Raw genomic sequence first — 25,965 nt, 5'->3', positions numbered from 1 at the left:
ACAACTGGTGATTTGACTGAAATTCTCTGGACAAACTTGGTGACCTGCTGGGGCCACTAAAGGGGGCAGTAACATGGCTAGCAGACCAGCAGTCAGTCTCCTGCCCTTACTGTGATCACCTGCCTGTGACAACACATCCTGCTTCCCTGATCATGACCTGGGGGAGGCAGATAGACTCACAGGCTCCTGTAGGTTTCTGCAAAGGGACAAGTATGTGATGTATCTGTGTGGTTCCTAAGCAATAGGATTCTTGATATGAGTTACCTGAAGGTCTGGACAGTGGGCTGTCTTATGGGCATGGCACCTCCATCGTTTCAAAAATCTCTGTCCTGCGGTTTCCAACATTTCAGTTCAGAATTTAAGAAAATAAAATAAATAAACAGACAGAAGCTGTATTCTGTTTTGCACACAGCTTTTGTTTACAACAGTTAGCTTCAGTAACACTGAGTGAGAAACAGACGTCATGTTTCATGTTTCAAAACATGAGCCAAATAGCAAGAACCAAGCAGAAACCATTATATGGCCTAAACGGTTTCTACTCTAACTGAAATTGTGGACTGGCTGTTGCTGGCAGCTCTGACAATCTGTCCATCTGTGAAAGGAAGCAAGGCATAAGTCAGCAGATTTGTTGTCATAACCCCAAGAAAAAAAATCTGCATGCAGAGTTTCATATCTTTAGGGAGTTCATCAAGGGCACACTCTCAAGTCTACTTTGTTAATAGACACAGAACCTGAATCTTTGCATATACCGTAATGTATGGATTTTATATTAAACCATTTCACTTCTAGGTAGAAACTGTTTAGCTCCCTTTTACTAGATAACTTATCAAACAAAGAGACTCTAAAACATTGTTTCCATGAGCAATGAATATCTGAGGTAGAGCAGGGTGGACAATTCCATGATGGTGTTGCTCAGCTTGGGGGTGTTCAAGGAAGGACTGGATGTTGTGTTGAGGGAAATGGTTTAGTGGAAGCTATTGGTAATAGGTGAACGGTTGGATGATCTTTTAGGTCTTTTCCAACCTTGGTGATTCTATGCTTCTTTAAGATAGAGGTCTCTGTGTTTTGACCTTGTAGAACTAAAAATTTACTTTAATTACAGCAGTGATTCCACTGCCAGAGGTCAGATTGAAAAGCAGTGTGGACCATTGGGGCTGAGGTGCTCAACACACTTTCTGGCTCTCTCCCATTTGGCAATGAAGATAAGTCCATGGGGAGCATGTTTATTGAAATAAATCTGATCAGGCAAACACAATTTCAGAGACAGCTAAAGATAGAAATAAAACTGTTCACTTCACTAGGAGAGGTGATGAAACCAGTTGTTCCATACTGAAGACAAGAAAGAGCAGCATAGGTACCTTTCAAGTCCACTTCTATTCAGTGATTTTGTTAATAATCCAGATAATGAAATATTGAATGTTCCTGTAAAATTTTCAGGGCTTACAAGACACAAGAAGCAGATCTTGATAAATTAAGAAATTGGTCTGGGGAAAAAAAAGCAGATAAGATGTAGTGTAGGTAGTAGTACAAATAAGTGGGTGCTATGAATAACCAAATCAAATGGTAGTGGGCAGAAATCAGTTTGTTAGATTTCTTCGCAAGAGGATGTGAGGTAATTTTGTATCACAAAATGAACTTTAGCTAGAATTGATTCTATGATTCTATGATATCTATAATCCTGTTGTGTTAAAGCCAATTGCCATGCTCTAGGATTGCTGAGTATGCTATTTGAGAAGGCTGTGGGCCGACGGTAGACAGTACAAATTATAATGACATGTTATTAGCAAAAATTTGATTTCTTGGAAATGTTAAAAGCATTGGTGTTAATAAGCCATAAAAAGATAAGTGTACTGGTGAGGAAAGGAGTGACATATCTTTGTGCAGATAAAAGACTAGTAGAAAGATGAAGGTTATAAACTATTTTGTGTTTCTAATAGACTGGAAAAGATAAGAGGTTTATACTGCAGCAGTAAACTTGAGCCAGATTTTAAGAAAGCTTTCTAATAAGTTAAGCACAGGGATAGCTCATGCAGTTTACTGAGTTGCAAAGTCTCCACTTATTGTAGGACCTCATAATCATGTTGGACAAATGCTTGTCTGAAATTGTGCACCTGTAGTAAAATTTGGCTTAGAGAAGGAGGATAGACTTGGGTGAAGTCTGAAGGTCCTTGCAGACATTATTCTATATTCATTTTTTTATACCCAAATTCATAGGAAAAGCACACAGGCCATTCTAGGTAGTAGAAGTATGTATTCTTAATTTTCATGATGAGGCAGCTTATGTGTTCTCTTGCTTCACAAATCACACTACAAATCTGCTTTTCTTGCTTTTCATTCTCATCTGTTAAGTCTCCACGTGGTTTTCACAGATCACTTCCAAGTTTCCTCACAAAATGGAAAGAGCAGAGATCTTAAGTGCACCTAACTTGCATCAGAAATAGCGCATACATGGTTGTAAACAAGATGCAGCCTTTCCTTGTCTCAAAAATCTTCCAGTGCTCAGTAAATTCTGCCTGTTACTTTTATTCCTTCATGTCTTTCTAGTTCTGCTCCATGGCAAAAAAAACATAAAGTTGGCAAAGGAAATTCCCTGTTTTCTTGAAAAATGTTTTAAAAATGTACTTTTCTATCACACTGTTTTGAAGATTTTCCATCATGGGTTAAAAAATATAACAAACAGACTAATTTTATGCACACTGCTTATTTATTTGCTTTCTAAAGGAGTAAGAGATGCCAGGAGGTGGCATACTATTTCAGAGCATGCAAAGCATTGAACAGCAGTACAAGTGAAATTGCATCAGAAGGAAACGATGCTACCTGCAGTGTCTGCTCCTCAGAATCTCTTGCTGTTTCCTTTTCTGAGACAGAGATTTACTGCACTCTGATAAAGGACTCTGACTCCATTTTATTCTGCACAGCCTTTGCTGGACTTCTAGAGTCAGGGACTTCTTGGTGCTTCTTAGACAATGAACTGAAGCCATAGGAAAAGAAAAATTCCCCCATCATCTAGAAACTAAATATTAAAAAGCAGCTGAAAAAAATCCCTTGAGCAAGCATGTTATTGCTTTTGGGATAATGCAGCAATAAATGTTAGACACTGGCACGTACAAAGGCCAATATGTGACAAGGTGACATTCCTTTAAATTTCTTACTTCAACTGTTTGATCTTCTCTTTGCTGACAAAGCTCCATTTTTGTGGGTTGTTTTTTTTTCTTCTTGTGTAATGAAAGTCTCTGGCATGCTAATCTAATTGAAATGACAGGCAAAAGTTAAAAGTAAAATTGATTTTTTGTCACTGGAGCATCTCCAAGTATTTAACAAGGAATGTTAGCTGAAGAAAAAGAAGGTGTATGTTAATCAGTTAGAAACCAGATTCTTTTGCATTAACAGTTTGTTTTAAGAAAATAAGAATGACTTATTTAGTGAAGATTTATTTTCTAGATTCAATTAATAAATTAGTTCAATGAATAACCAAATTCATATTTGAAAGAGCTGCGATTGCAAATGTATGAATGATGCTGATTCTGTGGAGGAGAAAGAAAGGAATTAAAGACAAGTTATTGAAAAATACAATAGAGAAGCTAAGTCTATGATTCTTCTGCTTTTGGAGTTCCAGGGAAAGTGAACTCTGCTTTGAGACAGTTCTACCTTCTTTCTTAGCTAGCCACATTATAAGCATATTGGTTGTTTTTCAATTTTTGCTCTTCCTTCAGGCCTCAGAGCAGAGCTTAGTCACAGTGCTGTAGTTTCAAGGTTTTCCTTTTCCACTTAACATCTCTTATTATCCCATACCTAAAATCTCAAAGCAGTCTGTTCCAAGCTGTGTTTAGCAACTGTATACAAGGTACATGTTTGACTGTCTTAGCTTCTATCATGACAGAGAGGAGCTTGACAGTGAAGCGTTTCAAGCAGGAAATCTGCAGTATTAGTACTGGCTTGTTAAGTCAGTATGCTTCTTTCATAAATCATGGGTGTCAAGGAAAAGGCAACTTAAATTTAACTGAACTGATGCTCGTTGGAATGAAATCTTGGCAATAAGGATCTCTTTAATGGTTTGCAGTCCCTAAATGCTGTATTCATGTTCCATCTTACTAGGTGTTTTAGAAGTAGCTTCATCTAGCTGACTGCATTAATGAGCGGAGTCTGAGTACCAGACTTAGCCTAGCCTGTTTGACTTTCAAATCAATCCTAGGAAATGCTGTCTCATGAATATTAAAACTCAGCCTCCTGTGCCATGATCAATACATTAACTTTTATGTATGACCTCGCAAAGACCCAACCTGTCAAGCCACGGGCATTTGTCCAATATTCTCATGTAAATGTCAAGACCGATGGTTTTCAAAACCTGCTGTAATATTTCACATGATAATAGAAGTATCTGCCTGCAATGACCTCTTCTTACCAGAAGTGGAAACCCAGGCAAATGCTTACTAAATGGGACAAACTGACTTGGCATTTTGACAAGAGAAATCAGATTGTCTATGAAGTATGGTAAGGTCCTTATTTGGACTTCTGTTGAATATAGATAACTGTGAGTTGGAGCAAACCGATTTCCTCAGAAATGTCTCTTTGGAAGAAGCAAGTTGTGTTCTTGCAGAAATAGAGGCTCATGTCTGTGTGAAAGCCAGAATGTTAAGTATTCTAATGAATAGTCACATAATCTCTATGGAGTGTTTTTCATTGTACTTTAGATGTTTTCACCACTGACAGCTGTTCCCAAGCAAGTTGTGTTTACACTTCTGGAGTTGATGGGGAAAAATAGGTGTGTTTGGGTCATGATTCATCCCACTGCAATGCATGTGTCCCAAATAAGACAGAAAAACCCTGACTTAGAAGTGCATGTTCTTTTGCGTGGTCTCTGAAGGGAGTGAAGATTTAGGCTGGCATAAATCAGGAAAGATTTCAAAAGGAAATCAGATGAATTCCACCCTCCCCTGGCCTAAGGAGATGCCAGCTCAAGAGCATGGTGACCCCTTCATTAGCTGAAACTGGCTGTCATTTCACAGTGGAGAGGTGTTGAACAATACCTCAGAAAAATACTTTATTTCTTTAGAATTCACTTTGAAGGACTATGTATTCCAGTGCTTTCAGGTCAAACTACCTTTTGAAATGCTAATCAGCTGAAATTAGCCCTTACCACTATCAGATATTTGTATATCAAAGACATTCTGTGCACACCTTCTGTCACTCCAAATCAAGTTTAGATTACATCAATGCATGCTTTTTAATATATAATATATAATATAATAATGCAGATTAATAGTGAAAGCTTCTTTTCCTTGTCATTAACATTCTACTTATTTTTAGCCTGGTATTGTATAGTTATTACCATGTTTAGTATGGCATAGGAAAGTAGATCTTTTTTTACTTAATCTTCTGATGTCTAGTAACCCCTCTGTTTTCATAAACAAGAATCACAAAACACGTGTCAGAAATAAAAATGGCTACAGTGAATATTGCAATGCTGCTCAGGGTGGATGAAGTTACCTTTCTCTTCTACCAAAGGAGTAGAGCTTCTTGTGGATCATAGGCTGAGGTGCACAAACTCTATGTCCCATCAAGAAATCTGTATAGCCTTCTGCACCTTGCTTTGCACAGATCACTTCAGGCACACTGTAGAACATCTCCCAAGAATCAGAACTGCAGAACAATAATTGCTGGTCAACTTTACCATGGCACATGGCCGAGGCACTTTGGTGTCATTGTAGAATAGACTGAACTGGCACTTCCTCCAGTACTTGTACTAAAGTAGCTAAATGATGTTCTGCTGCGAATCTGTGAATGAAAGTTATTTTGTGATAAAACTAAGTTTGAACAGTCCATTACAGATTATTTCTTGATTCACTCCACTACTAAAGGAATATCCTACCACACCCACAAATAAGGAGTACCAGCACAAAGATTGTATGTGATCAGTGAGGTAATGAATTCCATATTTCACAGCAGACACAGGATGGAATTCTCTGTTGGGAAAGCTTTGTCTAAAACAGAACTGGTTTGTCAGAACTATTAATGGTACAGTACATTTATTCACTTAAATTGCTTATCCAGCCCTGTATAAATAAATAGACACATAAAAATCCTAACCTAAGTAACAATAATTTCAAAATGCAATATAGGCCCAAATTCCCTGAATAAAAATTGATTGCAGTGACTTCTTATGTCTTTGTTGTTTATTGCCATCTGCCATCTGCTTCAAGCAATTGATAGTCATTACAATTACCATGAAGTAACAGGCTTTGTAGCACTCAGCTGAGCAGAATTTCCCCAAATATTGTTTATTTTAGTTTGGAAACATTTATCTCTTTCATCACAGGTAATCAGCGAGTTTGAAGCCTCTCCCGACTCATTTTCCTACAGAATCCCCAACCTGAGTCGGAATCGCCAGTACAGCGTCTGGGTGGTAGCAGTGACTGCTGCAGGAAGAGGCAACAGCAGCGAGATAATCACTGTGGAGCCACTAGCAAAAGGTATGATGACAGTGCTTTTTAAAGCAATCCAGAATTTTCCAATGCTAATTACCGCTATAATTGGCTCATGGCTTCTTTATGTCTCTTTGCTTACGAAGAGTGGGATTTGTGAGGACTAACTAAAGTTTTCTCCAAAAGTTAGGTGACAACTCTCAGATAATTACTCAAGGTTTTGCTGTAGTCAGCAGAGAGGAAGAATGATGTGCTCCTCTAGGGAGTAATTCATCCCACCTACCTTAGAAGGAAATAAATTGCTTTTTGGAGCAACTCTTTTCTACTTTTGTTGAGTACAGAGAGCTTGTAAAGTTTCCTCTCCACTTCAGAATGTCTTTATAATCCTTCTCCTTACTAATATCTCTTGTGTACTCCACAGATACTATCTTCTATATCAAGTGTTCTGATTAACATACCTAAACTCTGAGCAATTGTTCTCAACTTGCATTAGCTTTGAAGTTTGCTGCTTCTATTTCAGATTCAAAGAGGGGATAATGTGCCTCAATTATTGCATATTTTTTTCCAGCTGTATTAGTTGTTCTAAAAAAAGATATTACTTAGGCCCATGTATTCTGCCTTACCTGTACTGTGAGGCATGATGCATGCAACACGCAAGCACCTTAGCATAGAAATAGAAACCTAAAGTTTTACATAACAAGGTGAGAAGAGTCCAGTCAGTAGTCAGTCTCCACCTGGGATCTTCAGACTGGTCTTCTATTTATTTTTTCCTTTCAAACAGGTAATTTGACAGTATCTACCAGTATCAACAGTGTAGTACACAGATCTGTAGCTCTTCAAATTAGATGTATCAATTTTAGTTTTGCAAGACTGCTAATGCTTCAGTCATATGGCTAATGATGTAATAATGTAGGATAAGATGTATGGTTCTTTATGAAGATACCTACCTACATAACAGAACTTCAAGCAAATGCCACCAGCACGAAAGTAGTTTCTGCCTGGAAAAGGATGTACTATCACCAGAGGAAAAATTGCTGATTCTACCCACGCAAGTGGTAGTTAAGCAATTTGATGATGGCAAATAATTATCAGAACTATTGTCGTGAATACCAGTAATAGTGGTTAGAAGGTACTAATTTAACACATGAAATAGTATTGAGTACACACAGGTCACAAGCAGAGTTTCTCAGATTTGTGATGGGAACTCACATGCCCTCTTTGCCAATTCTCTAGGCCAGAGTTTTTATTATATTGGATGGACATTTTTCAACATTTCTCAACTGTAGTAGCTACAGGTTTTCTATTGTAGAAAACAATGGAAGATCAATCAGTGGTAATGTGGGGAATGTCTATCAAGGTAAAGAGGTATGATTTGGAACAAACAGGAAAATGTTTGCTCCCTAGGCTGTTGTTGGCAGGTTATTTTTGTCAGCTGCAAAGTCACTTTTACTTCCTGCTTCTTTTGTCATCCAGCAGTTTTTGTATCTTCTGTCAGAAAATCTTTTCTGAAAAGAAGTGAAGCAGTGTTAAGGGACCTGATGCATGGCTGAAGGGTGTGAAAAGTCTAGAAGATCTGAAAATATCTGAAGGTTTTCCTTGTAACGCAATTGCGTACAGCATATTGAACACTTGTGAGACCAGAGCTGAAATCTTAAGATGTGGAGGAACATAACATTGGAAGAACACCTCAGAGAACTGGGGCAAAGGCTTCAACATTCTCTTCCTTTGAGGCCTTCTGCTTCTAGGGGGTAATGAATGTGTAATGCTGAATAAAGTCAACAAAAAGTGAAATATTAAAACTTGAATTATAGCAAATCTGAGTAACGAATAATACCATGCAATATTAATATAATAGGGACATAGACAAACCTGGGACTTTGCAAGGAACCCTACATGTAATGCACTGCAAGTTTTGTATTTTGATTTCTATTGATTTCTGTTTTGATTTCTATTCTCTTTTAAGAGGAGGAGGCATTCAGACAAAGTAAATGCAAAGCAGCACAGGCTTTGTAGGTACCACGATGAGCTGATCTGGTTATGAGGAACTGTAGCATGTGACAGTTCTTAGTTTGCCAAAAATAGGTGCACTTCAAACTGATCTGCATGCACCTACCATAATTAGGCAGTTATAGCCAGATTTTGCTAAAAGGAGTGCAGAGGGTTGCTATACAGTATGAACATCTGACAGGTCATTACTGTGAAGTTATTTGCTTTGTTTTTTTTCCTAACTTATTTCACATTAACTTTCCAAGTAATTATACCATTATGGCAGCTCATGAGTGTTTACTTGAAACTGACTTACATCAGCTTAGTTGTAACCCCCCTTAAGAGCCCCTCTGAGAACAATGAGAAAGTCTTGTTAGGGGATTGATGTGAAATGGCTAGTCCAATTTAGCAAAAGTTTAATTCATGTCAACGTTTCTTCCTTTTATGTCTACGTACCTCAGTACAGGTTTTTATTCTCTGTAATTAACTGACAAAAGTAAGCACAACCAACCCCAACAAATGAAAAGTAACCCCAGAGATGAAAGTTCAGTCTCCATGTAAGCAGACCACGTCCCTCCAAATTATTCTTCCTTCCTGACTTGATAGTTGCACTTTTAGTCTGTTAAATGTATCTGTAAGAAAGAAAACCTTTCATGTGCCTTGTTCCTCTTGTTTACTGACCATGGCTGATGGAGAATGGTGTTTGCCAGCAACGTGATGATAAAAGAACCAGACCTATGGCAATCTGACCATTTGGGGAGAACTCTGACTTCAGTGTTGAATTTCCCCTGTTTTTGTATTAGCATTGAGCAGGCTTATCTCCTAGTCTGTGTTGCATTCTGTATTCAGTATTTTTAAAGTACGTCTGGGACTGACATAGAATCACAGAACCACAGAATCATTAAGGTTGGAAACGGCAACTAAGCTTATCTAGTCCAACCATCAACACAGAATCACTGAATCACATAATCACTTCAGTGCCCAGTAACCACGTCCTAGAGCCATAGAATGATTAAGGTTGGAAAAGACCTCTATGGTCATCCAGTCCAACCCCAACCAACCCCACTGTGCCAACTGCCCACGTTCCTCAGTACCTTATCTTGAACACCTCCAGGGATGGTGACTCCACCATCTCCCTGGGCAGCCTGTGCCACTGTCTCACTGCTCTTTCCAGGGAGAATTTTTTCAAATATACAACCAGAAATGATACTACATACACATTATCAGTCTGTTTCTTTATAGATTGAGCATACTGGAGCAAACAGTGTATTCTTCTGTGAGAAAGTAAGTAAAAGAAACTCCTGATCCATGGTATTAACTGACTGCTCTTTTATTTGGATGAAGCTGAGCTGCAGTGACCTTACATAACTCGTTTCCCCATGCAGTTTACCTTTAAAATTGTGTTTTGTTCTCCAGAGAAAAAATAAAATATGCTAAAATTAAGAACACTGAAAAAAATCCTGGCTGTTTCTTTTTCCATGACAATAAATATGGTTAATTGGATTCATAATTTAAACAAATAAACACAGAGAAAACCTTATTAGCATGAAAGAGTGCAGTGTTCAGTGAAGGTACTTATTTATCTTCAATTAATGACTGGCTAATTTGCAATAAATAGGAACAGATATGGTCCTAATCCAGTGCCATGCCATCTACTCTGATGCTGGTAGGTAGTTGGTAGGCATTCAAGTTTCTTCGTTAAAAATGAGACAAGCCCTGCAGCTGAATTGCTTGCATGCTGTGTAAAGTTCTCTTAGCTCAAAACAGACAAGTCTGTGAGAGTCAATGTATTAACATCATGAATGCTTCTTAGCATTTCTAACCTACTGTTGGCAGATGAACTTTACTAGATATTTATTTTGTTTCTAGTTCTCTGTTTTTTGTGAACCAGTTATCAGTCTCAGAACATTACTAGGAGTTAAGCTATAAAGAAAATTGGAGTTAAGAATTTTCGTGCTGTTTTGCCACCTCACAATGGATAGTACATAAGAAGCTGCTTATACTTTCACAAAAATAGTCATATGTGCTTTTGTAATGTGCGCTTTTATGTTATGGTCTGTGAACCTACTGCCGAGTTATGCTGTGAAGTTTGTGTTGCTTGCTCACCTCACAATGCAATGAAACACAAAAGATACAGATAAGTAGGAACTACAATATAAATGTGCTTGGGAGATCTGATGCAAAACCTATGACTTTACCAAGTATTCACTGTTAAGGTAACTATTAAAAATAAATGAATATCACGAGTAGTTTGGTAACAATGGTTCCAAACCATGCTGAAGTCTTCCACAGGGTATCTGTGGTATAAATGCTTTGTCCTAAAGTAACTGGCAGCAGCTGGAAATAACTGTATATTTTAAGAAACACTGTAGAGGTGGGGAAGATAGGGAGAAAAGGATTAATTATTCATTTTAAATGAGAGTTCAGATTTCACGATGCAGAGAGAATGTCTGCATGGAACAGAAATTTGAGTTTCTGACCACCATTTGTCTGAAAGCACTGCAGCTGCTAGGAGCAGTCCAGATGTTTATAGATGTATTTTGTAGACAGTGATGGCTGACAACATCTTCTGCTGCTTTGCAATACAGACCTTGATCACCGAAGACAAACAAGTGTTCTAACATTAATTTCAGTGTTTCTTACGATGTCTGCAGTCTCCAGATGGACTGAGCATTTTTTAGTTTCAATAACAACTAGTTAATTAGCCCATGGCTTGTGGCAGTATAGGCCTTTTGAAATCTTTTCTAAAAGATACAGCCTAAGGAGAGCCACAGTGGAAAACATGTCTGTACTGTCAGACTTAATGACATGCACTTCCACCTCATGACAACAACTCCTTCCTGCAGAGGTCAACCATGCAGGCTGCCAGGAGGGAGCTAGGGCTGTTCAGCTGTTTGCTAGGAGTGAGCATGTCAGTATTTGGCTATTGGGAAAGTGGTTTTGTGCCACTACCTATCCAGGACTTCATTATCTTAAATCTATAAAACAGCTGCTTCTTACTGTTTCAGTTAAAATTGTGACCAGAGAAGAATATCATGGAAAGTTGAAGAGAACATAGGCAAAATCATCCAAATTGGTCATATAATCTATGAAATCATTTCATTTTATGAGTGTCTTAAATCCCACTGCATCCCACTGAAGTAATTTCCCTTCACTCTTCAAGGCCTTTTCTTTTATGCATAATTTTTATACATATATATGTATATATTATTAGTAGAGGATAACAATCCATTGAGATGAAACATCCCAATTTTATTTGATCATGGCTCTCATTTTCATGTTTTTCTAATTGGTACAAAATGGATTATTAAATGCAATTTCTGATCAATGTGCATGATTGAAGTAGATCAGGATTAAAAATACAGTATTTCATGTATCCATATTCAGCATATGTCTTTAAATGTATATTTAAAGACCAAAAAGCAATTTATTTCTATCAAGAGTCATTCTAGAGTAATAAAGCACACTGAAACTAACACAACTCTAGCATTTCTGTATATTATACAGGAGTAGTATTGATTATATATTTAGCTAAATATAGCACAAATAGAACTAGCTTAAGAGTCTGTTCATGTTTATGGACTTCAGATAGATTCATTTCAGTGTGCTAATATGTTACTACAGTAAGGTTTATTTTGCTTGATTTCTTAGCTCTTGTATAACAAGCCTACCCCTCTTAAAGTTCATGAGAAGATTTCATCCTTAAAAAAAAAATAGCTTTGAATTCTCTAGCCCAAGGCAATTATATTAAAATAGAATTTTCTCACTAGATTTAGTATTTAAAAAGAAATTGAGCTTTCACAATTAATAGAAAAGCAGAAGTACTTCAGGCACTTTGGTAGAATTTCTGCTTTCTCAGAAAGTGAAGGAGATAACCTTCTATTGACATGTGTTGAACTCCTTCAGTCTTGAGGTCTTAAGCCAAAAATACACAGTTACCTCCACATTTTTTCATGAATTCTTTTACAGAACATTTTCCTAGGAGAAGCTACTCTTATTTCTGCATTTGAAGTTAGTGTTCTTTCGTAGCATAGCCTCTACTGAAAAGCCTGACAGATAATAGAAATGTTAACTTGGGGTTGTCTTTTGAAGTCCAATACGAACTTAGTGTACTCCAATTTTTGTTTGTTCGTTTGTTTGCTTTTAAAACAACAACAGAGAATATGGCTGTTGATATTGTTCTGAAACTGTATCTACACACTTGCATGATTGTTTTAAAGTCACCTGAAGCTTCTCTGTGCATTCAGTCCAATATTTTGCAGCAATTTATAAGCTGTTGTATAATCAGTCACGTTTAGTTCTCGTAATTCCTATATGCTAGAATGGTTCCAATTTGTCATTGCAAAAAAGGCTGAACATTTCTTGCTGGCTCCACTCCCTGATCAAAGTGGTGGCAATGAGCCATCTCACCTTTAACTGACCAGGCAAAAAACACCAGTGCAATCTGCATCCTTTTGGTAGAATCACACTTATACCACCCCACTGAACAGTGTGATTGCCATGCTCTCCCATTTTATAGCTGGAAGGTGAAGTTACCTGCACCTTTAGTCTCAGATGTTTACCAGCACAACCCTGTGCCTAGACATAATATGTACTAGACTGTAAGATCACATAAATAACCTCGTCTGGGATGGTATACCTAATATTCATGTGTAAGTATCAATTTGGCCTGGAAACAGCAGAGTGCACTTCTGAAATGCCTTAAATACTCCATGATTTATGTAGAGTTAAGAAAAGTATGCTTATAGTAGGTAACCAGAATCACAAAAAAAAAACAAAAAAAAACCAGGAATGATAACACGAAAACTGTGATCGCAAGACTATAACTGAGACGTGGAGAAGAACTCCTTAGAAATTATCAGGTTTTGGTGAAAAAGAAGTTAAAGAAAGTTAAAACAAAGATAATTCCTGAGCCAATTAAAGCACAGATTAGAAATTAAGGGCTAATCCCAATAACCCAAACCTGGCTGAAAAACTGAGACTACCTGCATTTTTCTCCTCAAGTGTATAAGTATTAGTTTTCTAGTCGTTTAAGTGATGCCAAGACTTATTATAACAAATGTTATGTATTAGTTATTTAGCTTTTGTAGGGTATCTGTCTGTTGTGGCCACTTTTTCTGGAAGTTTGGTGGGAAGCATGTCTTCCACATAATCTTCATCCATAGCGCTAACTATGAAACACATAAGGATGATCATAACTGGTTTTATTCTTTTCAGTCCACCAGAACTCTTTCACTCTTCATCTCTCTGCTAGTTGTTTGTCTTTTTACTTGTTCTGAGGTAGCTGATGTTATGAGTTAACTGGAGTTAGGTTCCTAAAAAACTTTGCTTTGAGAGAGATTGGTTTGTTTCTCAGCGTTTAGTTCTGGATATCTATTTCCCTTCAAAAGCTGTATGATTGAACAACTCATTTCAGTCTTTCTCACTCTCTCATGCCCAGCTCCTGCCAGGATTTTGACATTCAGTGGCACAGTGACAACTCCCTGGATGAAGGATATTGTCCTCCCTTGCAAAGCTGTTGGAGACCCAGCTCCAACAGTCAAATGGATGAAGGAAAGGTAACCAGCAACTAAATGTATAAATCAAGTAAATCCCATTTTCTTAAAATCCAGATGATGGTGAAGATGGTGATCTTAAATGATTGCATCAAGAAGGAGAAGGGTCATTTGTGAGGTCCAGACAAGGTCACAGTAGAGGAAGAATTTAAAAATTCCATGAACCAAAGTTAACTACCTGTGGTAATTAGAAAGCATTTAAAGGGAATAAAAGTAAATATCCAAAATGTTAAATTGAGGACACCTTTCTGTTTTAAGTTCAGGGCCACAGAACTAAAAAGCAAAATGTTTGATGCGTTAAAATAATCTTTTGGAGTGCAGTCTGTTAGCATATGTTGTGCATATACCTTGTTTCCCCTCGGTCTGTTTTGATCTTTAGTTTCACAGTTTGATAGAGTCACATATGGAAAAAGACATGTACACTAATTTTCATCTATTATTTTCATCTAAGCACTGTGTAAGCAGTGATAATGTAGTGCTATGAGGCCACTGATTGATACACATGACTATTATTTAATAAAGACAGACTTTGTAGGGAGGAACTTTTATTCTTGCACTTTTATGAAATAGTTGATACTTAAGGAGTGAGTCTTCAATTTCACTCAAACTTGGGCCAGGGTATGTGTGTTCTCTACTTGGCAGCCATTTCCCAGCAAAAATTATTTCTTTACTGTTTAATAAGGAGTGCCACTTCCTCACCCCAACACCCTATTTTCTTTCTTTCCATTCCTAGCTTCTTAAAAAATAATAATAATAATCCAATTCTGAGTATCTTTGATTGTAACTTCTTTAATGTATGCACTTTGTTTCCTGTGAGGTAGTAACGGGACACCCAGTCTAGTGATGATAGATGGGCGAAGAAGCATCTTTAGTAATGGCAGTTTTGTCATTCGTACTGTGAAAGCAGAAGATTCTGGATACTACAGCTGCGTGGCCAGTAACAACTGGGGATCTGATGAAATAATTTTGAATTTGCAGGTACAAGGTAAGAATTTATATCAGAATTATTATCACAGCTATTAAATGTTATGTGATGGTAGTGCATTGATATGCGTGTTTTGTAATGCTAAGATATTAGTATTAACGTGCATTAATAAAAACTTAGTTATTCCAAAGTAAATAATTATACATATTATATGCATATTCTATAACTATGAATTATGTTATATAGTATTCTGCAGATCATTCTGACTCAGCTATCAGCATTTTCTGCTATGGTACATGTTTTGCTCTTAATGGAACAATTAACACAACTTGCAGTTAAATCTGCCCGCAAGCTTCTATCAGATTGACGAGTGTTTGCATTCAGTCATTTTCTCATTTTTCACCAAGAAGGTATTGCCTTATACTTTATTCCTATAAAAAGTACATGTATTCATTTAAATATTGCAAATTTCAGAAGGAGCTGAATGCCTTTTCTTTAGCTTCTAAGAAGCTATCAACAGAAATTTGCTCTGTACTGATACCTTGGTCAAAAACTTCATTACTCTTGAGCAGGATTTTATTGATGGAGAATATGAGGAATCATTTAAAATGAAATGTCAGTATAAGGTCAGCTAGCGTGTAATGCCAACTATTCTATATGCCTGTTGAAATATATATAGTGTCACTATTAGAATAGATTATGTCGTTTGGTTAGAAGGGACATTCAGAGATCATGTAGTCCAACTACCTGAGCTCTTCAGGGATAACCAAAAATTAAAGCATATTAATGAGGTTATTATTCAAATGCCTCTTGAACACTGACAGGCTTGAGCCACCAGCCTTCTTTCTAGGAAGCCTATTCAAGTGTTTGACCACCCTCACAGTACAGAAATATTTCCTGAAGAATTTTTTCCTTGGCCTGTATAAAAGTAATGACCATACAGGAGTACACTTTGGCAGTAATGTCAAATAGAACATGTGTATTCACATACCAAGAATTTGCTGCTCCAAAGATCTTCTTCCTCACTTACACCAAAGCAAAATTTGAACAAATGCTTGGATGCTTAGTGTGCTTTAGTTGGCTTCAAATTGTCATACTACAGGGATGCAAATCACTGAGCCGGACATGCTGGCTATACTGCAGCTAGTTGCTCTAGTCTAAGCTTCTAGCACAGATATATGGGAAGAGAGAGATTCTCTCAGCCGCAGTGCAACTGTCTGCATTAACATGTCCAGTAAGCCATGAAACAAATGCCATAGTACATATTAACTTAACTACAATCCAAGAGAGCCTGAAGATGTTCTTCTGCAGTGGTTGAAACATGACAGGGAAAGAAATGCTATCAAATGGAAAACTTAAATTTATACTTCACTAACTATTTTTGCAATTGCATATCCTTGCTTTTATTGAACTGCAGTAACTAAAAGCAAATCAATATTACTTCCCAGAAGGGCAGAGCAGAATGGCATTTAATATGTGAGACCACCATCTTTCATAGATGGAGTGAAGCTATGTTGAAAGTTTTTACAATAAATCTTTTACAATGTAATGTGTGCAATCCCTCTCCATGGAATAAGCCAAGTCAGTCAGAATAATGGAACAAATCCATCTAATGTAGGGAATTTTCCTTTAGAATATAAAGTGTCTTTTTTCGTTTCCTTCAGCATTATTTAAGCCTGTAAAGTCAGTAAAATGCAACTTGTTTTTAAGGTAGGCAATAGCTGTAAACCAACAGCCTCCACTTGATGTCAGCACTTATTATTTTGCAGTTTTATTACTTGAGAATGCACTGAAATGAGGAGTGCTTCTTGGAGTTCTACTTTTCTGGTAGAGGTAAAGGCAGCAGACAAACTGGTAGACACTGGCAGCAGACTGCTAGACATGACGGAGCCATCACACACTTGTGACATCCAGTCTGCCTTACTCATTGGACAGGGGCTGGCATGCAGTAACCGTGGCAGTGAAACTTCCTTGCCAAAAATGATCACCAGCATCAGTACCCCTTTCCCACTCTTTCAGAGACAGTGATCATAAACTCCTTTGGTGTATCTTCTTCTGTGCTTTCCATCTCAATTCTGACCTTGTTTCTCATATCCTCTTTCTGTGATAGGCAGAGTTCATAAATTGCCCCTTGCTCTTGAGGTAGAAACTCTCAATTTTATCTACATTTCTGAGAAGCCTGGGAATCTCTGGTTACAGAGACCCCCAGACCAGCTGAATGAGTGGCTGCAAGAATGATTTCACACTTGGGGTTTTGAGTACTATGATCTTGGATGCATCTTCAAGAGACTGGGCGTGTAGACATTGAATAAGATGCAGCTGATCGAGAAGGGCAAGATGTCTGGGCTTATAACCAGAGCTTTAAACTGAATTTGATGAGAGAAAGAGATGTACTTCTGAGTGACAAATAACTGCCAGGGAACACTGTCACTTCAGGAAGCAGCAGAAGAAAACCTCAGATTTGTCCTAGAGGAATTTGGAAGGGCTCACAGAATCACAGAATCGCCCAGGTTGGAAGGCACCTCAAGGATGATGAATATCCAACCCTCCCCACCACAGGCAGGGCCACCAACCTCCACATTTAATACTAGACCAGGCTGCCCAGAGCCCCATCCAGCCTGGCCTTGGACACCTGGAGGTTGGACCTGGGCGGAGCATCCACAACCTCTCTGGTCAGCCTGTGGCAGCATCTCACCACTCTCATAGTAAATAACTTGCCCCTGACACTCATAGTAAATAACTTGCCCCTGACACCCAGCCTAAATCTTCCCTCCTTCAACTTAAAACCTTTTCCCCTTGTCCTGCTGTTATCTACCTGTTCAAAGAGTTGACTCCCCTCCTGTTTATGGGCTCCCTTTAGGTACTGAAAGGCTGCAATTAGGTCACACTGCAGCCTTCTTTTCTCCAGGCTGAACAAGCCCAACTCCCTCAACCTGTCTTTGTAGGGGAGGTGCTCCAGCCCTCTGATCATCAGGAAGGTAACATGGCTGATAGTCCAGCTGAAGTGCCTCTATACCAATGCACGCAGCATGGGAAAAAAAGCAGGAGATGGAAACTGTGGTGCAATTAGAAAACTATGACCTAATTGCCATCACAAAAAAACATGGTGGAATAAAACATACAAGTGGAGTACTTCATTTGAGGGCTAGAAGCTTTTTAGAAAGGATATGCAGGCAAAAGTGGCAAGGGAGTTGCCCTCTATGTTGAGAAGTAGATTGCAGAGAACTCCCTCTGAGAAAAAACCATGACCAGGTTAAGAGCTTGTGGATTAGAATTAGGGACCAGACCCATAATGGACATCTGGCAGTCAGGGTCTATAGGCTGCCTGATCAAGGAGAGCCTGTTGACAAGGCCTTCTTGCTTCAGCTGCAAGAGGCATCATGCTTGCAGGCTCTCATCCTGATGGGGGATTTCAACCACCCAGATATCTTCTGGGAAAACAACACAGAGAGCTGAAAGTAATCCAGGAGCCTCCTGGAGTCTTTTGAGGAGAACTTTCTGGTCTGAGTACTGAATAGACAAACCAGAAATTACTGGTGTTACTGGACTTGGTGCTCACCAGTGTGGAGGAAATCATTAAAGAGGTTAAGATTGGAGGCAGTCTGGGCTGTAGTAACAATGCCCTGGTTGAGTCCACGATTGTGAGGAATATAAGCCTGGCAAAGAGTGGAAGTCAGGACCCTGAACTTCGAGAGAGCAAACTTCCAGCTGTTTAAGGAATTGCTGCATTAAATCCTCTGGTGAACTGTCCTTTGGGACACAGGAATGGAACAGAGCTGGCAGCTCTTCAAGGACATCTTTCTGAAAATACAAGAGCTTTCCATCTCCCAGCATAAGAAATAAAACAGAGGAAGCAGGAAACTGGCCTGGCTGAACAAGAACTAAAAGGCCAGACTATTCAGTGGATAAATAGTTGGTTGGGTGGTCACAGCAAGAAGAGCAGTACTAAGCTTATAATCAGGAGGGGGTCCCAACTTTTTACACATTCTGATAGTGACAGGAAGAAATGAAGAAATTCAGAGTGGTGAGGCACTGGCACAGTCTGCCTGCAGAAGCTGTAGATGTCCCATCCCTGGAGGCATTCAAGGCCAGTTTGCATGGGGCCCTGAGCAGCCTGAGCTGAGTGGAGGGCAGCCCTTCTCATGGCAGGGGTTTGGAGCTCCATGATCTTTAATGTCCTTTCCACCCTAAGCCATTTTGTGGTTCTGTGATTCTGTGAGAGAGATGTAGTGGTGCTGTGCATGGTAAGATTGGCTCAAATAATTTGAAACAGGAACTTATTTTTCTCCCCCTTATAATTTCTGAATCTAAATCTGTGAATGCAGAACAGTTGTGTAAACTGTTAGTAAATATGTATCATTCACAATTCTACAAATTTTACTGTCTCTTTGGAGTTTCATCTGTCAAACGTCCCTGCTTTAGTGAACAATATCTTCCACTGCTTAATTGTTTCTGCACTGTTGTTCTGGTTACCTCCCTAGTACAAGTGTACAGGAATAGCTAAATGATTCAGGCAGAAGACAAGAGTGAGCTTTCCAGGTTTTAACTAGGACATCAGTGAACACTTTTTACATGACCAACTCATTATAGCTTTGTAAGACTGGAAAGAAAGCTGACTGCTTCACTGCTTTCTGCCCTGGAGTGTTGAGCTCCGGACATCCACCCACTAATCTTGATAGTCAATTGGATAATCAATCAGAGGTCTTTTAGGGTAAGCCTAAACTGTCTAATGTCCCTGACCCAGTCTTAGTCCCAGCACTCAATTTCACTTCTCCCTAGATTGAATGCCTTGCTGGGATACAGCATGGCTCTTTATCTGCTCTTTCACAGTGAGTTCTACTCGGTGCAGAGGATGGAAGGTAAGATCTGTCTTATTGTTGTGCCTTGTCAGCATCTGGTTCTGAGAACCACGAGGTTCTTATTTTACACACCATCATAATGTTTATGAGGAGCAACAGAACTGAAACGTTTCCAGGTATGTTCAGTTTCACAGCTGCACCTGCAAAAACTTGTTTCATATGTTTTTCTTTTGCCTTGCAAAATTGAAAAAAAAAAAAAAAATTGAAAAAAAGAATTGCTTGCAAAGGCAATAACAAATGTGACATCGTTTGGGAGTGAACACCTGTTTCCTAGCATTTGGAATTCAGCTTCTCCCTAAAACAGATATGAATAATAATGGGGAAAAAATGGTTGGGTAGCTCATATGGCACTTAAAAGGAGGTTTGATAAGACAGGTAATCAAAATTAGGAGAAAATCAAGAGTTAAGAACTGAAAGACAAAACTGTGTAGAAATTTAAATACTAAAAATGAGAACTTGTCTGCTCTGTCTTAACCAAGGTTCTCATTTACACAGACATTTTGACAGAAATCATGTACTTTTTTTTTTTTTCAGCTCAAAACAGTTATTTGATAAATTACTTAGATGGGATTAAGATCATATCTAATAACTTGAATCTGTATTCTGTTCTTGAATATTTCCCATCTAGTTCCACCAGACCAGCCAAGACTTACTGTTTCCAAAACTACATCTTCCTCTATCACTCTTTCTTGGATACCTGGAGACAACGGTGGCAGTTCTATCCGAGGTAATATTATTCAGGTTAATTGCAGCTTCTTCTTAAATTGTCAGATGTTGATAAGTATAGAGTTATGAAGAAAAAAACAAACCAAAAAAAAAACCAAACCAACCCAACACACACACACACACACACATACACAACCCCCCCCAAAAAACAACCAATGATCTGTATTGCTGTCAGCATTTGATGTGCAATATTGTACTGATAAAAGCTTTCAGTAAATTTCAGTTTCTCTTTGTGGTGGTATGATCACAGATTTAATCACTTTCTTCCATTTCTACCATTCGTTTTTGAGGGTCCAGGTTCATCATCTGGTCTTTGATGCTGATTGAAGGGTATTTAAAAATGTCTATTCTTTTCTTTTCCCTTTGAAGCTATCTTAAAAATTGTTTTTAAGTAATTGTAAGAGTAGGCAGTATGTATATTGTTTGATGTCTCTTAGTCAAGGGGGAGCTGTATGTCTTCCTGTGCACAGGAGTTTTATCGTTTTATGAGCTCTTTAAAATGACTTGTCATATTTCCTGAGAAATTTGTGATTGGCATCTGGCTTATCATTGCCATTTGTGCTTTGTCTGTAGGTTATATTTTGCAGTACTCAGAAGATAACAGTGAGCAGTGGGGCAGTTTTCCCATTAGCCCTAGTGAGAGGTCCTACCGTTTAGAAACACTGAAATGTGGCACTTGGTACAAGTTTACTTTAACCGCACAGAATGGAGTGGGACCAGGACGCATCAGTGAGATCATTGAGGCCAAAACACTTGGAAAAGGTATGCTGATCTGCATCCTGTTTGCTCACCTAAAGCTACTGCCTCCTGTTATAGATCTTGGTTTGATTAGATGACAGGTTTGCATTTTTAAATATTGGCTTTGGAAACATTTCCATTGTGTCCATGTTTTGATAGAAAAGGCTGTCACTGCAGAACTTGAATTATGTATTATCTGGTCTTCTTTCCTTATATCCTAAATAATTCTGTTCTAAAATGGATTGCTAGATATTTGGGAAGCCAGCATCCCTCTTATCACAGGCCATAGCAATTCCAACTACTCCTATTTTCAATAGGAATATTTTTTCCTCTACTTCAGGATTTTATTAGTCCAAAGGAAGTCTGAGGGAAGATGGGAGGTGCATTTATATGTGTTGTAAATTGAGCCAATGTCTCATTTCTTCTCCAAGCTGGTATTTCAAGAGCCATTCATTTGGGGTTGCCTTGACCGAGGTGCAATACCTTGCACTTGGCCTTGTTAAACCTCATTAGATTCTCATGTGCCCACTTTTTGAGCCTGTCCAGGTCCCTCTGGATAGTATCTCTTCCTTCTATTGCATCTACTGCATCACTCAGCTTAGTGTCATCAGCAAACTTGCTGAGGGTACACTCAATCCCACTGTCTAAGTTGTTGATAAAGATGTTGAAGAGCACTGGTCCCAAGATGGACCCCTGGGGGACACCACTTGTGACCAGCCTCCACCTGAACATAGAGCTGTTGACAACAACCCTCTGGCTATGACCATCCAACCAATTATTTATTTACCTAGTAGTCCAGCCTTGTGCTTCTACTGTATAGAATAAAATAGAATATTATCATTTTCATTACATTAATTCTAATGTCCAACAGTAAAATATTTTTTTTTCTGCTAAGCAGTTAGCAGAATAATACTTCTATGCACTTTACGATTTTAAATAAATAAATTCTAAATAAATAACATTTGTTAGTGGCATGTCTCGTCTACCTACTGTTATTATATTCATTCGGAGATGCCAATTTTGCTGTCTGTTTACCTTTCTTACTTAAAACTGACAAAGAACTTTAATTTATATATCAGGTGAAATGAACATTTTTTTTTTCTGAAATCAAAAAACAGTAAGTAGAAATGACTCTTCTGAATGGAAATATCTTAAATCATAAACACAAAAATAAAACTGTATATTATTTTCAAATACACGTGCAAAGCCAACTTATCAGTATTTTTAAAAATACATGTTTACTTTTATATCCTCAAATGCACATTTTCTGCAAATGAAAAGCTCTGTAATTTCCCCAAATCTTCCCAGTTCCCTTCCTCTTCTGTGATGCAGTGAGCAGAGGTATTTAATGAGAAGTTTTTGACCTCAATTTATATGTTGACTCTTGCCAATCTATGCAAACAGGAGTAGAACATGTAGATATTGAGTTTCAGATGAAGTTAGGGCTTTCCCAGAAATTATTCTCTCAATATTATATTTTTGAGAGCCCTGTAGCTGTAATACTTAAGCATTTCATTTGAAATATATTGTCGCTACCAGAGCCACAGTTTTCAAAGGAACAAGAGCTCTTTGCTAGCATCAACACCACACGAGTGAGGCTGAACCTGATTGGTTGGAATGACGGTGGCTGCCCCATAACTTCTTTCACCCTGGAGTACCGGCCATTCGGGACAACAGTCTGGACAACTGCTCAGAGAACATCTCTGTCAAAGTCCTACATACTGTATGACCTCCAGGAGGCAACCTGGTATGAACTGCAAATGAGAGTGTGCAACAGCGCTGGCTGTGCAGAGAAACAAGCCAAGTTTGCAACGCTGAATTATGATGGCAGTAAGTATATCTTTCTAGTTACATGTCTGAGGAATTGTTATTATTCAAAATTCTTATGTGATGTTTTTCCTTATGTCTTCCTGTCTGTTAATCCTATTTAATTCTGGTTAACCATGCTGACAGTGGAGTTACATTCTCAAAGATGTAAAATGCCTATAGATTTTATGACAGTAGGCTGACAGACAGAAAAGAGGGATTGTTTATTTGTCCTTGCTGAGAAAATGCTCCAGCACCAAAGTCAGTTGACCATGAGACATGTAACCATAAGACTGCAGGTGTCGCTAGTTTCAGTGCTCACAGAGGCAAGTATTTCATGCATATGTTCCATGAAGTTTTTGTTTTCCACACAGTTAGTTCCTACAGCCATTCACTAATGGCCTTGCTATTCCATACAGTGTCCTTGTGACACAACTCAAAACATATTATGTGACACAATGGAGTGGCTAGCTAGCTTGTCTTCCAGGAAAGCCTCCAGACAACATCCACCAAGGGCAAAGCAATGGCGATACTATTATCCCTATTTACAGACAAGGGAGAATGAAGCTAATGGCTGTGACAGATGGCTCTGTCATGCCCAGCAGTCGGGCACAGGGAATGAAGGAACTGTTGCATCCTGCCTTTCTGCCAGGGGTTACTGCCCACCCCTGACATGCCAGAATGAGAAAGTGAGAGCAAACTCCCCAATTTGTCAGCCACTCCAGCTCATATCCTGGCATATTTATTGGAAATGATGGTGGCACATGTGTGCTTCTGCTGACTCTATAGTAAGGAATGGCAGTATTTCTGGCAAAAAGGCTGTACAGATGGCTCCAGATGGCAATCTCCTGAATTGCTTTAGTGTGAACTGCCAGAGCTTTTCTGGAACGTCCAATATAATACATTGCTATGTTGCCAGGGATATCGTGCTGCACTGTGCAATCACTTGGCTACGTATGTACTGTTAAATTAAACAGGACTAGTAAGCGAGTTCAAACAAGAGCTGGTAACTGTCTAGCTACAGCACCCCATTTATAACCATTCATAAATCCATAGTGTTAACGTGTCTCTGGTCACAGTTCTGGAACAGGCAATAGGGGTCATTCCCAGACAGGAGCAGCACACAGGGGAAGAAGGAATTGTCTTATCCTGCCTTTCTGCTGGGGGTTACTACCCACCTCTGCAAAAGCCAGAGGAAGAGGGCAAAAGCAAGCACATCCATTTGCCAGTCACTCCACCTATGGCTGTGAATCAGGCAGGGCTTAAATCTCTGCATCTTACACATGCTGTAATGCTACCATAGCCATTGCAATATATAAATAATATATATAATTTTATTTTTTTATAAATAAAAAAATAGCCTCATGCTATTTCAGGGAAAGAATAATTTTGTCTCAGCACGGAAGGCCTGCACATAGTGAAGGTCCAAGTACTCCTTATACAAATGCTGATAGATCTTGCCAGGTAGACCTAGGACCTGTTTTATTAAGTGGTGCTGTCAGTAATTACTCATTAAAATATTATGGGCTAACTTTCAATTTTACTAAGCCTACCCTCTGTCCTTTCCAGTATTTTTATACCAGTGACATCCAGCTTTCAGGAATATATATATGTTGGGTTTTTTTTCCACAATAATTGTCACATTTATATGTCTGGGACAGTCTTAAGCCATAACTTAAAATGGAATAATATTCAAACGCAGGTCTGAAATATTAAACTTCTACTGAAAACACTGAAATCAAACTTTCCTAAAAGTGCATTGATCTGAAATGTTGTCAGACTGCTTTTTTCTTAGGTGACGATACAAAATTTGGTTTCACGTATTGTGACCTACCTGCCATTTAATCTTGTGTTACTGTATGGCATCCTTAAAAGTGGAAAAATAAAACAATAAAAATGGTTGCAGCATTAAATTTCCTGGGCCATTGCTTTTGGTCAGCTTGAAAATCTCTTATTTATGGCATCAATGGTTTTGTTTATCAAGCATGACTTGTCAAGACTATATTGTTCCGTAGAGAGGCAGTATGATCTCAAATAATGACCACAAGGTTGAGAGGGGAAAGCATGAGTTGGAAAGCAAATTTCAGTTTCCAAGTGTTCTGAATTTGTTAGGTTTGCTGCAGAACTGAAATGATAAGTTCATTTGTATTACCATCTTATTATGTGTATTCCCGCATAAAGAATTTTATGAAACAGCTATTTCAGTGCCTCTAAAATAAAAGATATCTCTACAGAGTCCCAGCTTCCCATTCATTCATTCTTAATACACTGTAGGCTCAAAGGAGCTTCAAAGCTGGAAAATAGTGTTTGATTAGAAATAAACATCTTCTGCCTATGGACTCTTTTTGCTTTCACAGAGTGAATTTTTCTTTCACAAAAAACCACAAGTGAAAACTATTGGGCCAGCACTTACTTTTGAGAGTTAACCTTACCTCTACCACTGATTTCTCTTGTGATGTGAGATTAGCCCCTTCCAGCTTCTAGGTAAAGCAAATAATAGAAGAATAGGCCTTTGAAGATCAGACAATGCTCCTATGGATGTTGGAGAGTGCAAAATGCTAAGTCAGAAATATTAGCAGTATTAGGTAAAGCCTTCACAAACTTTGTAGAAATCCTTGAGTTAAGTCCTCTTTCAGTCTGTTTGAACTGCAGTAGCTGGCTATTATCTGCACTAGAGCTCCTGAAAAGTATGGTGGCCATGTATTGTTAACCTGAAATCTCTTCATGGAGAACTGGGTCAAAAGGTTAATGACAGATCTATGTGCAGATCTTTGCTTTCTGCTCACAGATATTTCGGCTAACCGCTTTCAGCTTGCAGAATATTGTGACCTCCTTGCCCTTTGTTTTTCAGAACATTTGCACTTGACACTTGAGATATTTTTAGCGCTGTGCCACTGTAGTATATAGCACTGCAAAGAAGCTTCCTGACTCAGAGATCAGCTACACAG

The 25,965-nt window shown here is 38.5% G+C and overlaps 1 protein-coding gene across 1 annotated transcript in view; it reads left to right on the top strand.

The window, feature by feature from the left end:
• The window catches only part of DSCAM (DS cell adhesion molecule), a 444,911-nt gene that overhangs the window by 378,863 nt on the left and 40,083 nt on the right, over positions 1-25,965 (top strand). The window contains exons 21-26 of the mRNA XM_015882861.2: positions 6,317-6,470; positions 13,849-13,966; positions 14,785-14,948; positions 20,376-20,474; positions 21,047-21,235; positions 22,751-23,041. Coding sequence (XP_015738347.1) covers positions 6,317-6,470; positions 13,849-13,966; positions 14,785-14,948; positions 20,376-20,474; positions 21,047-21,235; positions 22,751-23,041 — 1,015 coding nt within the window. The remainder of the gene's footprint in view (positions 1-6,316; positions 6,471-13,848; positions 13,967-14,784; positions 14,949-20,375; positions 20,475-21,046; positions 21,236-22,750; positions 23,042-25,965) is intronic.

This window comes from Coturnix japonica, chromosome 1, assembly GCF_001577835.2.
Source record: "Coturnix japonica isolate 7356 chromosome 1, Coturnix japonica 2.1, whole genome shotgun sequence".
NCBI lineage: Eukaryota > Metazoa > Chordata > Aves > Galliformes > Phasianidae > Coturnix > Coturnix japonica.
The sequence above is the reverse complement of the archived record's forward strand: the minus strand, read 5'-3'. Positions and strand labels throughout refer to the sequence as shown.